The sequence below is a fragment of the Pristis pectinata genome, chromosome 13 (genome assembly GCF_009764475.1).
Source record: "Pristis pectinata isolate sPriPec2 chromosome 13, sPriPec2.1.pri, whole genome shotgun sequence".
NCBI lineage: Eukaryota > Metazoa > Chordata > Chondrichthyes > Rhinopristiformes > Pristidae > Pristis > Pristis pectinata.
In genome coordinates, this window is record NC_067417.1 from 33792048 (window position 1) to 33809014 (window position 16967).

The 16967-nt window shown below is 40.0% G+C and overlaps 1 protein-coding gene across 2 annotated transcripts in view; it reads left to right on the forward strand.

Annotated features, from left to right (window-relative positions):
• rbl2 (retinoblastoma-like 2 (p130)) overlaps nt 1-16967 on the forward strand; it is a 116717-nt gene that overhangs the window by 51822 nt on the left and 47928 nt on the right. For both annotated transcript variants that reach the window (XM_052028383.1, XM_052028385.1), the window contains 4 exons: nt 6902-7062; nt 7724-7788; nt 9677-9863; nt 14796-14962. In XM_052028383.1, coding sequence (XP_051884343.1) covers nt 6902-7062; nt 7724-7788; nt 9677-9863; nt 14796-14962 — 580 coding nt within the window. The remainder of the gene's footprint in view (nt 1-6901; nt 7063-7723; nt 7789-9676; nt 9864-14795; nt 14963-16967) is intronic.

A 16967-nucleotide genomic window follows, 5' to 3' on the forward strand; every position in this document is an offset into this window, starting at 1 on the left:
GTGTATAACAAAGAATGTGCAAAGAATCAAAGACGATGAGAGGTCTCTTCCTCTTTTGTTATATTTACCTTCCTCCATAATTTGATGGCTACATTTCATGAGGGAATTTAAAATCTAACATTTCGTATATGGGTCTATCCTAGTCATGGAAGGTTTCTGTTCTAAGATGCAAGTAAGAAAAGGAAGTTCTTGGACAGTAAGTTGAGACTAATTTCGATAACTGAAGGGATAAAATTTAATGAAGAAGCACAAAGCCATTGCCAAGATGTATTTTGAAATGGTGTGATTTTAGGACATGATTTCAAAACAAGATCAGTGATCTCACTGATGAAATAGGAAGATCTGATGTTTTGAAGCTGGCTGACAGCCTGCATTAAGGTTGATTTTTGACAAGCTATTTGATAACAATTGCCTTTCTCGGCAACTTGAAGCTTGGACTACTGTTATGGAGAAAATAACTAATTGCAGATGGGTGAGAGGTTTTAGACAAATACCACAATATGAAAACAGCCAAATTTTTAAAATTTGTTTCAATCCCAGAATCAAATTAGTACTGCAAAAGGAGTTTCAGCTAATGGCTTAGCTTTGGAGCAAAGAAAAGAGCAATTTAAACAAAACTCTTGTGAAGCCAAGTTATAGGTGCAACTGAACCATAATAGTCTCATGATGAATTTACAAATAAGTTGCAACTTTTCCATACTTACTGAGACCAGCAGGAAGGCAGCTGAAATACAAATTCTTGGAGAACTATCGGTAAAGGCATTGATCTGGAAGGGGCTCTGCCTTTATAAAGCAGGTGCAATAATATTTCCAAACTGCACCCAAAACGTGACTGCATAGGTTGTGAGTAATTTGACACCTGGCACCTAATGGAATGCCACCTACCAGAGTAGTCTATCAAAATAATTTCATCTGCCATAAATCCACTAGCCCTTGCTATAGATCTCAATGCTAAGTACAGTTGCATCATGTAAGTATACATCATGTGACAGGATCAGATTTGCTCTTCACTTTACTCCACAATATATTCAAGACCACTGCATTTATCGAAGGATGTCACACCAGGCAATCTCACAGCTGCAATACTGAAGAACTGAGCTAATGAACCAACTGCATCTCTAGCCAAGCTGTTCCAGACAGTTACAACACTGGAATCTCCCAGCCACAGTGGAAAATTGCCAGATATGTCCTGCGCACAAAAAGCAGGACAAATACGATCTGTCTAATTTCCACCCAATGAGCCTACTCGAAATCATCAGCAGAGTGATGAAAGCAGTTGTCAATAGTGCGATGGAGCAGCATGTATTTGTCAGTGGACCAAAGAGAATGACTGCCCTTGACACGCTATTACAGCAGCAGCGACCCGGGTTCAATTCCGGCCACTGTCTGTAAGGAGTTTGTATGTTCTCCCCGTGTCTGTGTGAGTTTCCTCCGGGTGCTCCGTTTCCTCCCACATTACAAAGACGTACGGGTTAGGAAGTTGTTGGCATGCTATGTTGGCAGCAGAAGCGTGGCGACACTTGCAGGCTGCCCCCAGAACACTCTATGCAAAAGATGCATTTCACTGTGTTTCGATGTACATGTGACCAATAAAGATATCTTAAAACTGAAGTCAGTGGGTCTCAAGAGGAAAACACTCCGCTGGTTGATGTTATACCTTACACAAAAGATGGTTGCGGTTGTTGATGGTTAATCATTCCAGTCCCAGGTATCACCACAGGTGTTCCTCAGGGCAGTGTCACAGGCCTAACCATCGACATCTCCTTCATCAATGACCTTCCTTACGTTTATAAGGTTTAAAAGTAGGAATGATCATTGATAATTGCACAATGGTCAATTTAATTTGCAACTCCTCAGCAAATAAAGCAGTCCATATCGGCGTGCAGCAAGAACCAGACAACATTCGGGTATAGTCAAATGAATGGCAAGAACCACTTGAGGCACAAAAGTGCTAGACAGTGAACATCCAACAAAATAGAGTCCAGCTATCTACATCCTAATGGCATTACCATTGCTGAGTCCCCCACCATCAATAGACTAGGGAATCATCTGGCTGAAAAGTCAGTTGGATCAATCACATAAATACAGTGGCTACAAGATTAGGCCAGAGACTGGGTATCCTGTATAATGTGACCTGCCTCTTGATACTGCAAAGCCTTCCCAAAGCATCAGGAACACGTTGGTGGAACTGCAGTCATCTATGCAATACTCAAGCAGCTTGACACCAAGCACGACAAAGTAATTCTTATAAATCGGTATTGCTTGTAAGCTTTAAAGCTTCTGCAGCTCGTGCTTGCATCCCAATTATGTGGCACTAGCATGCTTTGGTCATAAATCTCTTCCTAACGATCACTGTGTTTGCATTGAAAGCAATGTCTGTCTGAAAAAAAAAGGTCAAATGATCTTTATGCGGAGATTATGGATGTGCACGCTGCCTCGTGCCTTGGCTCTGCAGAAGTTGGAGCCCATATTTTGCAATTCTCCCTTTAAAAAATGAAATACTCTACAGCTCGGGTACTTGGAAACAGAAGTTTTTTTTTAATCCGATAAACCTCTTGCTCTCTACTGACCCTGGTGAGAATTTTAATTTGCTGACCTTTGACACTGATACCCATGAGGCAATGATATTTCCCTCTTCGATCGAGTAAAATCCTTGAGTTTAAAAACGTATATTAAATCTCCTTTTGCTGACTCTGCTCCAGGAAAAATGGGCCCTGTACCTTGTTTCTCCTCAAAGTGATTAGGTTCCCACCTCTGGCTTCACCCCAATACTTGTTATTTAATTGAAGCAGTGGAACATACAAATCCAGCTGCTGAGGGATCAAGTAAATTCTACTTCCATTTGGTATAGGAACAGACACGATAAAATACATTATGTCCACTGGGAGGTTTGAATTCACATGACTGCTTCCAGCCTCGCTGAGTACTGTAAGTGGTTTGCCTTTTTCATAAGCAGATGGAAGGTTTAAAAAAAACGAGATGCAAAGCAAAACGACGTGACAATGACAGTAAGATTGGCGAGTTTATTGCATATCTTGTGCTTGAACCTCAGTGGCAGGCAGCCAGTACACCAGGCAGTTCTCTTGAGCTTGCACGGAAGAAATCTGTGGACTGACCTGATAAAAGGCATGTGCAAATAATTAGTGGGCAATAAATTTCCATTGAGTCAGCAGTGTAAATTTTAGCTGTTTTCAAACTGATCTCTAACTGTTAGCAGAGCACTGGAGCTTTAAGTTTCAGAACGATATCTGAATAGTTCCAAACTGCTTCTTGTTTGAATACGGGGAAGTATACTTTGTCCTTTGCTGTTACTTTTAGTCACTATTTAGGAGGTTGCAAGGTCAGTATAGTTTGAAAGTATAGAATGTGAATTTGTAAGACTGCTTTTTTTTTGTGTACTTTAGTTTTGTCCAAATTTGATGTTTTTAATTTTTTTTGTAGCACAAGTCAGTTTATTTGAGGGAAAAAAACTACATATTTCCATTATTTTCCAAGTTTGTGAATCTTAATAAAGTACTATTGGATTATTTTAATTTTTAAAAATATTTTCTAAAATTGAATAGTTATTCTTGTTTTACACATTCTTACTTGGGATATTTACTGATCGATGTTATATTGCTTAATTTTTGTAATAAGTGCTTCTATTGATTTTCTTCTCTTTATCTCTTGTAGAGGCAGTTCTTTATTTGTTTAGGTTCAGCAAGCAGACAAACTGCTGAAAGACCTGTTACTTATGCTGATTCTAGAAACAAACAGAAAATACTGGAAACACTCAGCAGGGCAGACAATATCAGTGGATAGTGAAATGAAGTTAAAATTTTCAGGTCAATCAATTCTAACAAAACTAGAGTTGACTCGTTTTCAAAATAACTTATTGCCAGATTTTAGTGGTAATGCTTTGCTATGCTGAGATGTTCACTAGTTTGTTGGCTTTTTAATAAATACCTGCTCTTGTCACCTTTAAAATGTGACTTAAAAGCTAACTTTTATTTATTTTTTATTTATTTTTCACAATATGGGCATCGCTAGCAAGGCCAACATTTATCGCCGATCCCTAACTGCCCTTGAGTAGGTGCTGGTGAGCTAAGCCTTTGAACTGCTACAATCCTTCTGGTAAAGGCACTTCCATGGTGGTGTTGGGTTGGAAGTTTCAGGATTTAGAGCAAGTGGCAATGAAACATCAAGAAAATGTCAGGGATAGTGTGTGTCCTGGAGGCAAACCTGCAGATGGCAGTGTTCCTTTGTACCTGCTACCTTTGGCCTCGATGATAAAAGTTGTGGGTTCGGCAGACGGTGTTGAAGTAACCTAGGTGAGGAACTGCAGTGCATTTTGTAGATGGTACAACTGCAACCACAGAGAGCTGGTGGTGGAGGGAATGAAAGGTTAGGGTGGAGGATGGAGTACCAAAGAGTGGGTGCTTTGTACGAGGTGGTGGTAATCTTCTTGAGTGTTTTTGAAGCTACACTCATTCAAGCAAGTGGAGGATATTCCACCATACTCATTACTTCTGCTTTGTAGATCAATAAGTCTTTGGGGTGTCGCCCAGCCTTTTCTAGCCAAGAGTATATTTGTGGCTGGTCCAGTTGAGATTTTGGCCCTTGGTGACTTCCAGAATGTTCATGGTAATGCCATTGAGTGTCAAAGTCATCTCTTCTAATAGCTAATTCTTTGGTTTGCCTCAATGTTTTTGAAGTGTCTTGGGAGTGTCTCGTGATACTTTACTACATTAGAGATATGGCATAAGTGCATCTTATTTGTTTTAGATTTAATTTTGTTAAATTATTTTTAAAGAAGAGCTTCATTATCTGAATTTCTCAGTTTTTGAATAAAACTGCAGTTGCACGATCAATTCTATGTCAAGGTTGGCTCTATTTCTTATCTCCTTCATGGTCACACTCACCATTCTACCTCCCTATTATTGTTCTCGGATTTCAGTCTAAACCCCCTCTTAAAATTACTCCTAATCATACCCCATCATCTCACCAATTCTGACATCATCTCCTCAGACATTCTTTATCTCTCTGATCTTCTCAGCGCATTCCTTCCTCATTACTAGAATCACAGCAAATGTGGACTGACTTCAGTGATAGAAAACATTGGACAGGTTATGAAAGAGACTGTCAATTCACTTTCATCCATTTTATGTTAATCCCAAAGACACATCTCATTTGGGCTATATTTTGGGTGAGATGTCAAACTTATCATCTATCAGCTCAGATGAATATAAAAGATCTTGCGGTATTATCTGAAATAGAAGTTGTTCTTATTGTGCCCTGGAAAATGCTCTTCCATCAATCCACTAAAGTAGATGCTTTTGTATTGCTCATTTTCCATCTGTGGGATCTTACAGTATGTAAATTGTCTGCTATATTTACCCATGAAATTTTGTGAACTCGCTTATAATCTATTAAACTGAAGATGTGATTAAAGTGCAAAATTAACAAAGGTAATAAATGTAACTCCCACTGTTATTTTAAAAAAAAAATGAGGGAGAGAACAATACTCGGCTCAGAATTGTAGGCCAGTAAGCCTAACATCATAAGTGGGAAAAATGCAAGAGCGTATTGTAAAAGATGTAATGACAGAACACTTGGAATCTATTAATCAGCATGGATTTATGAAAGGGAAATCATGCTGAACAAATCTACTCCTAGTATTTTGAGGATGTTACTGGTTGATTAGATAAAATTGAACCAATGAACATTACTTTTTTTTTTAGGGTTTTCAGAATGGTTTTGATGAGGTCCAGCAAAAGAGGTTAGTGTGCAAAAGTGAAGCATGTAGATTTGAGGGCAATTACTACCATGGATTGAGAATCGGTTGACAAACAGGAAATCAATAATAGGAATAAACAGATCTTTCTCCTGGGAGCAGGCAGTAATTAATGGGGTGCCACAGGGAAAACAACCACTCAGATGCATCGAGTAGTTAGGAAGAATTTGAGTACAGCAACAAGGATATCTTGCTGCAGCTAAGCAGGGCCTTGGTGAGTTTCATGTGTAGTTTTGGTCTCCCTGCTGAGGGAGGCTGTTCCTGTTCCTGAAGGAATTCAACAAAGGTTCATTTGACTAATTCCAGGGTTGGTAGGACTGACAATTGGGTTGGTTATGACTATGTAATTGGTAATTTGTTTATTATTGTCACATGTACCGTGATGTAGTGAAGAGCTTTTGTTTGCATGCCATCCAGGTGGATCATCCCATACATAAGTACTTTGACGTAATACAAAAGGAAAGCAATAACAGAATGCAGAATATAGTGTTACAGTTACAGAGAGAGTGCAGTGCAGGTAGACATTCTGTACCACTCTTCTAAGTCTCTTGAATGGACATCTTTTTTTTTGATGAAGATGACCTCTTGATCTCTCGATCTACTTCTTCATAGCCCTTGCGGAATATGTTCTCAAGCTTTTGTATCTTCTGCCTGATGGAAGGGGTGAGAAGAGAGGATGACTGGGGTGGGAGGGGTCTTGGCTTATGTTGGCTGCTTTCCCATGGCAGTGGTAAGTTCACTGGAGATTTGAAAAAAGAGAAGGGATCTCATGGAAATCAATGAAATTTTAAGAGGGCTGTAGAAACAAGATGCAGGGAGGATGTTCCCTTTGACTGGGAGTTTAGAACCAGCCTCTTAGCCTCAGGATAAGGGGTGTGCCATTTAGAATTGAGAACAGGAGAAATTCCTTCATCCAGAGTGTGGTGAACCTGTGAAATTCTCTCCCACAGAAGGCAATGATGATCAAGTCATTAAATATATTCAAAAATGAGGTACATGTACCTGTCCTGTGAACTTTCATTCAATGAGGATGGATTTTATGAAAAAAAAATTGAAATCTTGCCCAAAGATATCTAGTGGTGAAGTGAGGTCCACAATCTAATTGTTGTGCTGTTCTATCTATTGCAGGTTTATCTGAAGATTTCCACAGTAAAGATTATAAACCACCTTCAGAGCCACCTTGCATAATTGACAAATTATGCTCTGCGTATGATGGATTGGAATTGGAGGCAAAAGGGATTAAGCAACATTACTGGAAGCCTTACATCAGAAAGTTATTTGATAAGAAGGTTTGTCAAGTAAATTTCACTCTTCAATAGATGACAACACAAATTTCTGTGTTTACCATTTATGCTTTACGCATTTGCTAGTTTTACGGTGTAGCCAGTAAGCAAGTACGATTGGTAAGTGTCCATTCTGTCATTTGGTCCATACATTGATGTAGGAGTTGTTGCTAATCCACAAATATTAAGTTTTGTTCTCATTAAAGTGAGTGATGTAGGTGCTGATGTGAGTGATGAAAGGCTCCTTTATTAGGATACAACGCAGTGGAGAAAAGTGTGACCTGATTTGATACAGGGTGAAACTTGCCCTGTTGTGTGCCAGCAACCTTCCTTCATCCCAACCACTGATAATTATACTGTGTAATCAATGTATATCTTGGCAGGTTAGTTTTAAGTCTGAGATAATTCTTTGGTATACATTCTATCTGTAAAGAAATAACATCATCCAAGTACAAAATGGTATAAACATTGCAGATACACAGACCCATTTAAATAGATGTGGAGATGATAAGCCAGTAGTTAACACACCAAATCACTTATTTGTCAAATTTCAAAGAATAATTTGCATCCAATTACCCATTTCAAAATGATAAATTGGTAGTTTTATCCATTATTTAACATTTCCTGACACGTTGCTAAAAAATTGTATTTTTATATTTGATTGCAGATCCTGAAAGGAAGAGGAGAAACTCTAACTGGCTTTCTGGATCCTGGGAATTTTGCAGACAGCATGTAAGTCGTGTGTGAATTCTCTTTCTTGGGCTTCATGTAAATTATGTCCTAAATTTAAAATATTGGGAATGGTACAAATAGCAATACACTGTTGGTGTAAAGGTTTAAAGCCATACAGTTGTACAGCACGAGAAACAGGCTCTCGGTCTCACCACATGCATGCCGATGTTTTTCCCTATCTACACTCATTCCATTTGCCTGTATCCTTCTATGCCTTGCCCACGTATGCGTCTCTTAAACATTGTAATTGTTCCGCCCAACTTTCCAACTGATCAATATCCTGCAGTAGCCCTAGACAACCTTCCTCGTTATGCAAAACACCACCAATTTTTGTGTCATCCACAAAATTGTCAATCATACCACCTGCATTCATATCCAAGTCATTAATACATAACACAGACAGCAAAGGTCTTGGCACTGATCCCTGTGGTACACCATTAGTCACAGATTTCCAAACAGGAAAACATCCTTCCACCACTACCCTCTGCCCCCTATCACCAAGCCAATTTTGGATCCAATTAGCCAACTTGCCTTGGATCCCATGTACCTTGACCTTCTGGACCAGCCCACCATGTGGGACCTTGTCAAATGCCTTAACAATGTCCATATAGATAACATCTTACTGATAACCTTCTCAAAAATCTCAATCAAATTAGGCCTGCACTAATTTCTCCCGCACAAAGCAACACTGGCTATCCCTAATCAGTCCCTGCCTTTCCCAATTAATGTAAATCCTGTGTCCCTTAGAAATTTCTCCAGTAATTTCCCTGTCATCGGGTAAGGGTCTCTCCTGCCCTTAAATAAAGCAACAATATTAGCTATCCACCAGTCTCCTGGTATCTTGAGGATGCAAAAATCTCAATCAGGGACCCAGCTATCTACTTCCTTGTCTCCCATAGCATTCTGGGATAAAATTTAGATGGATTTAGTAAAATTTCCTGAGGTTTCGATTGCGTATTCATTCAGAATCGTCAATGAGACTCTGAATTCTGTTATTCCAATCACATTCTTAGTTTTAAATAAGTACTTGAGTTATCTTGTTACTTCATTTTGACATTTTAAATTATTTGTTGGTGTTTTAACATTTTAAATCTATGTTTTTATTTTAATGTTTTAAATTACTTAAATTAGTTTAAATAGTTTTTAAGTGTTTATTATCAAAAGCAAAAGCAGTTTAAAGAGCCTACAACCGCCAAAGTTCAAGGCCCAGGGCAATGGGATATGCTGCCTGAGGCCTGGTCATTGACAGGAATCTATTTTGCCCTAATTGGGTGCAGAAGTCAGCCTGTTCAGTCCTCCCAGCTGGAAAAAGTAAGTGCAATTGAGCATGAACCACAGCAGAGGACTGGATCAGAATAATTCAGTCCTGTAGCTGTTCTGAAAGAAGTACGTGTAAACATTGTTAAAGTAACATTATTATATATAATGATTAATTGTGCATCAGGTAGCCATGACTGGAACATCCAGGGGAAACCCATGTATGCTTTCAAGGAGTAGGTTATGAGGGCTGATTAGGAAGTTGATTGGGCTGTCAATACCAATTTGGAAAAACCTGTTCAGGTGATGTTATCCTGGACAACCAGTATGATGTTATCTTGGATCCCAAGCCAACGTTTATCTCTCATCTGCCACCATAAAAACGCATTACCTGATCAGTTATCTCATTGCTGTTTATGAGACCTTACTTTGTGGGAATTGGTTAGTGTATTTGTATATAAAAGCCTTGTCTACATTGTAAACTATTTCATTGGCTGTGAGGCACTTTGAAGTAGTAACATGAAAAATACAATTTCTTTGGCACATTTGTAAGCAAGAAAAGTGTCTCTAAAACTGAATTCTGGCTTTATTTTAGGACAGTACTGTTATTTTTTTTTCTGTTTTCTCTCAGTAAAGCCATTAACAAGGCCTATGAAGAATATGTGTTAACTGTGGGAAGCATTGATGAAAGGAGTTTCCTGGAAGATGATGCAGATGAAGAGATAGGAACCCCGAATAGGTATCTGAGCAACATGTCAAATGTAGAAACTGCTGAAAGGATGCAAGTACAGCACAATCTTCAGCAACATTTTGACAATGTAAGTATTAACTTTCTAGATGAAGTGTCAGCAGTTAGTACCTTGTTGGAGACATACTGGAAAATGCACGTGTCAATCACAGGAGTTACAGTGGGATGGCATTTATCTGGGCCAATGGTGAGCTCACTTGAATTTATAAGATCAATAGCAGAGGGATCATGTGGATACAATGATTGATCTCTGTACAAGTACCAGGGGTCTTATACAGTTCCTCACTTATAAAAGGGGGAAGTTGACATTTTGTCCATGTTATGCTTTCCACTTCTGTTAGATTGTAACTCTTCTTGTGACCAGAGTGGCAGGACTCTGTTTTCTGTTCAAGTATTAAGTGGACCACCCTGTACAGGGGCTTCAGTATCAGGAATTCTTTCCTCTGTTGTGGGTGGATTAAAAGAGGCAAGATTTCTACAGCAGGATCAGGACTTGGTATATCTAGACCATGCCTTTTCCAAGAGTTCTGCTGGTATCATGCTGGAATGATTTTGCAAATTTAGAGCTGTGAAGAAATTTTGTTCCAGCTGACCCATAAAGTAGTCCCACTAGTGAAGGATTTTATATTTATTTGTCATATCCCCTTTTAAAACCTTCATATGACGAAAGTTGAAGGACTGAAAATACTCCTATAGTTGGAAATAATGCTAGGGGGCATTAGTGAGACGTATTTCTGTGTACAGTATAAATGTACAGAATTACTTCAAGTTACATAATGCAATGTGTTTGATTGTCAAGCATTACCCACTATTGGTTATCTTGTCATCAAAATGTGTCCTTGTGTATGGAGAACCACTGTAGTGGGTTGCACTCACACTGTGAGATGTTAGTAATAAAGTATTCAAGTTAAATTCTAATGTTCATTTTGTTATTGGATGTTATGCCACGTGATGTCCATCAGTTTAAAAAAAAATCAAAGCAATTTTGACTCGGTTATTAACATTTGACAAGATGCATTTTGAAGTTCAAACTGCCTAATCAACATTTAAGAATATCTTTTTTGTGTTTGCCAGGGATCTTGTAGTTGTAGGGAATGAATTGGAATTGTGCATCACAAGACAAACCACGCTAATTATAAGAATTCAGGGACAAGCTACAACTAGATATATCACAAATTTTCCAGTGTTGTTTTAATTATATGTTTGATTGTGAGAAGTGTTGCACCCTACTCCGTTGCAATAAATGCTAGTTCAAAAATTATGAGCCATCAATGAAAATTGGGAGTAATTTGGAAGGCACAGGATCAGTTCATTCCAAAGAAAAAGCAGCATTGTTAAGGGAGGATGAAGCAACCGTGGCTGACAAGGAAAGTCGAAGACAACAAAAAAGCAAAAGAGAGGGCATACAATATTTCAAAAATTATTGGGAAGCTAGAGGATTAGGAAGCTAAGCTTTTTAAAAACCAACAGAAGGTAACTAACAAAAGCAATAAAGGGAGAAGGTTGGCGGTGTAGTAGATAGTGAAGGAGGTTGTTGTAGGTTGCAACGGAATTTAGACAGGATGCAGAGCTGGGCAGAGAAGTGGCAGATGGAGTTCAATCTGGAGAAGTGTGAAGTGATACATTTTGGAAGAACGAACTTGAAGGCACAGTACTGGTTAATGGCAGGATTCTCAGCAGTGTGGAGGAACAGAGAGATCTTGAGGTCCAAGTACATAGATCCCTCAAAGTTGCTTCACATGTGGATAGGGCAGTTAAGAAAGTATATGGTGTGCCAGCCTTCATTAGCCAAGGGATTGATTTCAAGAGCCAAGAGGTAATGTTGCAGCTCTAAGACTCTGGTTAGACCACACTTGGATTATTGTGTTCACTCCTGGTTATAGGACTGATGGGAAGGATGTGGAAGCTTTGGAGAGGGTGCAGAAGAGATTTACAAGGATGCTACCTGGGTTGGAGAGCATGTCTTATGAGGAGAGATTGAGCATGTTGGGGCTTTTCTCTTTGGAGTTAGCCTGACTTCAGTGGTTGGTAAAATGTTAGAGTCCATAATTAAGGATGAGTTATCGGGATACTTGGGAGCTCATGATAAAATAGGCTGAAGTCAGCATGGTTTCCTTAAGGGGAGATCTTGCCTGACAAATCTGTTGGAATTCTTTGAGGAAGTAACAGGCAGGATAGACAAAGAAGAATCAGTAGATGTTGTTTACCTGGATGTTCAGTAGGCCTTTGACTAGGTGCCACACAAGAGGCTGCTAAACAAGATAGGAGCCCATGGTATTACAGGAAAGGAACTAGCATGGATAGAAGATTGGCTGACTAGCAGAAGGCAAAGAGTGGAAATAAAGGGGGCCTTTTCTGGTTGGCTGCTGGTGACTTGTGGTGTTCTGCAGGGGTCAGAGTTGGGTCCGCTACTTTTCACGTTATATGTTAATGATCTGGATGACAGAATTGAGGGCTTTGTGGCTAAGTTTGCAGATGATACAAAGTTAGGTGGAGGGGCAGGAAGCAGGGAATCTGCAGAAGGACTTGGACAGGTTGGGAGAATGGGCAAAGAAATGGCAGATGGAATACAGCGCAGGGAAGTGTACGGTCATGTACTTTGGTAGAAGGAATAAAGGCGTAGACTATTTTCTAAATGGGGAGCAAATTCTGAAATCGGAGGTGCAAAGAGACACGGGAATTCTAGTGCAGGATTCCCTAAAGGTTAACTTGCAGGTTGAGTCGGTATTAAGGAACACAAATGCAATGTTCGCATTCATTTGGAGAGGACTAGAATATAAAATCAAGGATGTAATGCTGAGGCTTTATAAGGCGTTTGTCAGGCCACATTCAGAGAATTGTGAGCGGTTGTGGGCCCCATATCTAAGGAAGGATGGGCTGGCATTGGAGACGGTCCAGAGGAGGTTTACAAGAATGCTCCTGGGAACGAAAGGGTTAACATATGAGGAGCGTTTGATGGCTCTGGGCCTGAACTCGCTGGAGTTTAGAAGGATGAAAGGGGATCTCATTGAAACCTTGAAACCTACCGAATATTGAAAGGCCTGGATAGAGTGGATGTGGAGAGGATGGATGTAGTAATGGAAGAGTCTAGGACCAGAGGGCACAATCTCAAAATAGAACAGAGATGAGGAGGAATTTCTTTAGCCGGAGGGTGGTGAAGCTGTGGAATTCATTGCCACAGATGGCTGTGCAGGCCAAGTCATTGGCTATATTTAAAGCGGAGGTTGATGGGCTCTTGATTAGTAAGGGCATCAAAGGTTACAGGAAGAAGGCAGGAGAATGGGGTTGAGAGGGGAAAAATAAATCAGCCATGATCGAATGGCAGAGCAGACTCGAAGGGCTGAATGGCCTGATTCTGCTCCTATGTCTTATGGTCTAAAATAGATTCTTTTTGGATAATTTACATAAATTAGCTGGGTGCACATACCATTGTGCGTGTGTCTTGCTAGAGAGCACATTTGCCATAGCCGCCCATACCAGCTTAAAGTGTCCTTCATGGCCATCTGCTCCACTCCGAATGTCCATGTCAGATCCCTGGTTACTCAGCTGAACTGGAAACTGCAATTTATTGAGGTCTTAGGACATACGAAGAACAGGAAATTTGCTTGTCATTGCAAATCTTCCAGCTCAGAACTGTTTGAATGCTAGGCTTCTGGCAGCAGACAGAACTTCTACCCAAGGAAATTTAGCACTTGTATTTTTAAACTCTGGTGACAGAGGCAACTGAACCAATCTCCCAAGTAAATAGTGATGTGATTTCTTGATGAGTATAGCTGGTAGGTGGGGCTTCCTGCCATCATTGCTGCTTCGAATATAAATACTGATAATTGTTATAAAGCGGTCTTAGCTTTTTAAGGCAAAAGTAATTATTTGATTCAGTGTTTAACTCTTACTTGATAGTTTTAGTGGATTTAAAACAAAGTTTTATTCAGTGTTTTTACTGCTGCCAGTAGCTGGCTATTCTAGATTGCTGACAGGTTATTTCATTCAGGTCCTTATTGCAATGTTAAGGAATAGTCCAGTAGCTGAACTATGCCCTCAGCACTAAGCCAAGATACAGCAATAAACACAACTTCATGATGCTAGTATTTTGCTTGCTTGCCCAACATGAGATGAAAAATGTGAATGTATGCCTTACCGAGGAGGGTAGGATTTTAGTTAAAATTTACTTGAACTCATTTCCCTGCTGAAATCAAGGGGACAATGCCCCATGTTTTAACAATGCTCCATTTCTGAAACTAGTAACAAACCGGGGTGATGATACCAGAAGTATGGAGTGGGCTGTGGATTTTTGTTTAGTGAAGTAATGAACTGGATGGCATTAATGGCTACTGGTTGGCAGTTACATAGAAATGCTGGCTAGCTTCAGTGTGTTTGCTAATGCTTTCCTTGCTTACACATCTGTGCACTGCAGTACATAAGTATGGAATGTGTTGGAGGTAAGTCAGAGGTTTCTAGTCCCCAATTCTATCCAACTCTGGCTCACGGAACAACCCTGACCGTGAGACCTCAGATGTTGAGAGCTGCACAACCACATAAGTGCAACCGCTGGGCTCCTACAGGCAGTGAATGCAATGCTTGGGCTGGGTCAACCACAATCCAGCTGAATTTATTATTGCAGAAGTTTACTTTGAATGATCTTTTTTGGATTTTTCAGGTCCTTATTGATTGGTGATTGGGTTTACAATGCAGAGATTTATATTAAGTTGCAGAGAATTATTCAGTCTGTTCAATTAATGGTCACAAAATCATACCAGGCATATCTGCATTCTCAATAAGTGACATGCAAGGCTTCCTACCAATATGTGCCATTGGAAAATAAGCTCTTAAATGTAATTTTAGATCCAAATTGTAAAGGCTATCACAGATATAAATACCTTGAATTAATTCTTAAGCCACTTGGTCTTGTCACTAATTCTGGTATTTGCCTATTTGAACACTTCACTGTGGAATAACCGTCAGAGTAAAAGGTTATAATCATATCATTCATTTTCTCCACCAGTCCAGGACACTCACAATTTCAACACCACTTACTGCTCGGAAGTATATAAAGGAGAGTAACTTGTGTGTGACTCCCATATCCTCCGCTACTCAGTGTGTTAGTCGTCTTCATGCCATGCTAACTGGGTTGAAAAATGCTCCAAGTGAGAAATTGTTACAGATTTTCAGGTGAGCTCTATGTTGAGGTTGAGAATGGCTCCTTTCAGTTAATGTTATCTGTTTAGAGATAATCCCAGATAACGTGTATGTCCATTAATACTTTAAGAAATATGATTAAGAAAAATGTTTGAGAAATGTGATTAAAGGTCATGCATAATCTGATTCCTATAACTATAGATCACCAGCTTTCTATTCAATTTCTCGATATACTTCTATAAGGGCTGAGATGTCTTTAAAATAAGAATACTGTACAGCCTCAATATACTGTGGGTGTTGTGGAACAATTTCAACACCTGAGTTATAAACACATAACTAGTGAAACTAACATCTGCCTACTTTTAATACGGACAGTATGAACAAATATCATGAATATCCATCCCCATTCTCTCCACTCAATCTCCATTGGTGTATCCCTCATCTACAATTTGTAGATCAGATAACACTGGAATGCTGATCCTTTTCCAAAATCTATTGCGCTCTACTCAGTACTGCCGATGAGAGGCTTTCACAAGCTAACGTCTGTTACATTCTGCTGGGAATATTCCTACCTCCCTTTAACCTGGAATGAAATGCACACTACATTGGATGACATGGCAAAACCCAGGTATATCTGAAACCATGATATAATGAGGTTGTACCTAATATTGCAGCCAATTATCATATATTGCAACAGATCTGAAAATCTCCAGCCAGGGGTAGTGTAGAAATTATTTGACTGTTTACAAGGGGTTGACTGAAGTAGCTGCCTAGGTTGGTGGATTTTATAATGCATGTAGAGGCTCTACCTCTCTAACAGGTAGAGAGGCTTTGAGGAAGGAGAAGCAGAGTACAGGCTATAAAAGTAGAAAGGTGGATGGGCTAAAGTGCATTTACTTAAATGCAAGAAGCATCAGGATAAGTACATGGGACTACAATATTGTGGCTATTACAGAGACATGGCTGACACCAGGGCAGGAATGGATATTGAATGTTCCTGGTTTTAAGTGTTTTAAAAGGGATAGGGAGGGGGGGAGAAGGGGAGGGAGGGGTGGCGATACTGGTCAGGGACAATATTACAGCTGCAGAAAGGGTGGATAATGTAGAAGGATCCTCTCTAGAGTCAGTATGGGTGGAAGTGAGGAACAAGAAAGGAGCAGTTACTCTACTGGGAGTATTCTGTAGGCCCCCTGGTAGCAGCAGGGATACCGAGGAGCAGATTGGGAGGCAGATTTTGGAAAGATGCAAAAATAACAGGGTTATTATCGTGGGAGACTTCAACTTGCCAAATATCGATTGTCACCTGCTTAGTGCCAAAGGTTTAGACGGGGCGGAGTTTGTTAAGTGTGTCCAGGACGGATTCCTGTCACAGTACGTTGACAGGCCGACTAGAGGGAATGCCATATTGGATCTAGTTTTAGGTAATGAACTGGGTCAGGTGACAGATCTTTCGGTGGGTGAGCACTTGGGGGACAGCGACCACTGCTCCATAACGTTTGGCATTGTCATGGACAGGGATAGGAGCAAAGTGGACGGGAAGATATTTAAGTAGGGAAAGGTGAATTATGAGGCTATAAGGCGAGAACTTGGGAGTGTAAATTGGGATGACATTTTTGAAGGGAAATGTACTATGGAGATGTGGTCGATGTTCAGGGATCTCTTGCAGAATGTTAGGGATAAATTTGTACTGGTGAGGCAGAGAAGGAATGGCAGGGTGAAGGAACCATGTGTTACAAGGGAGGTGGAACAACTAGTTAGGAAGAAGAATGCAGCATACATAACGTGTAAGCAGCAAGGATCAGATAGGGCTCGTGAGGAATATAGAGTAACAAGGAAGGAACTTAAGAAGGGGCTGAGGAGAGCAAGGAGGGGACATGAAAAAGCTTTAGCAAGTAGGGTTAAGGAGGATCCCAAGGCTTTTTTCTCGTATGTGAAGAGCAGAAGGATGACGAGAGTAAAGGTAGGTCCGATTAAAGACAAAGGTGGGAAGATGTGCCTGGAAGCTGTGGAAGTGGGTGAGGTTCTCAATGAATACTTC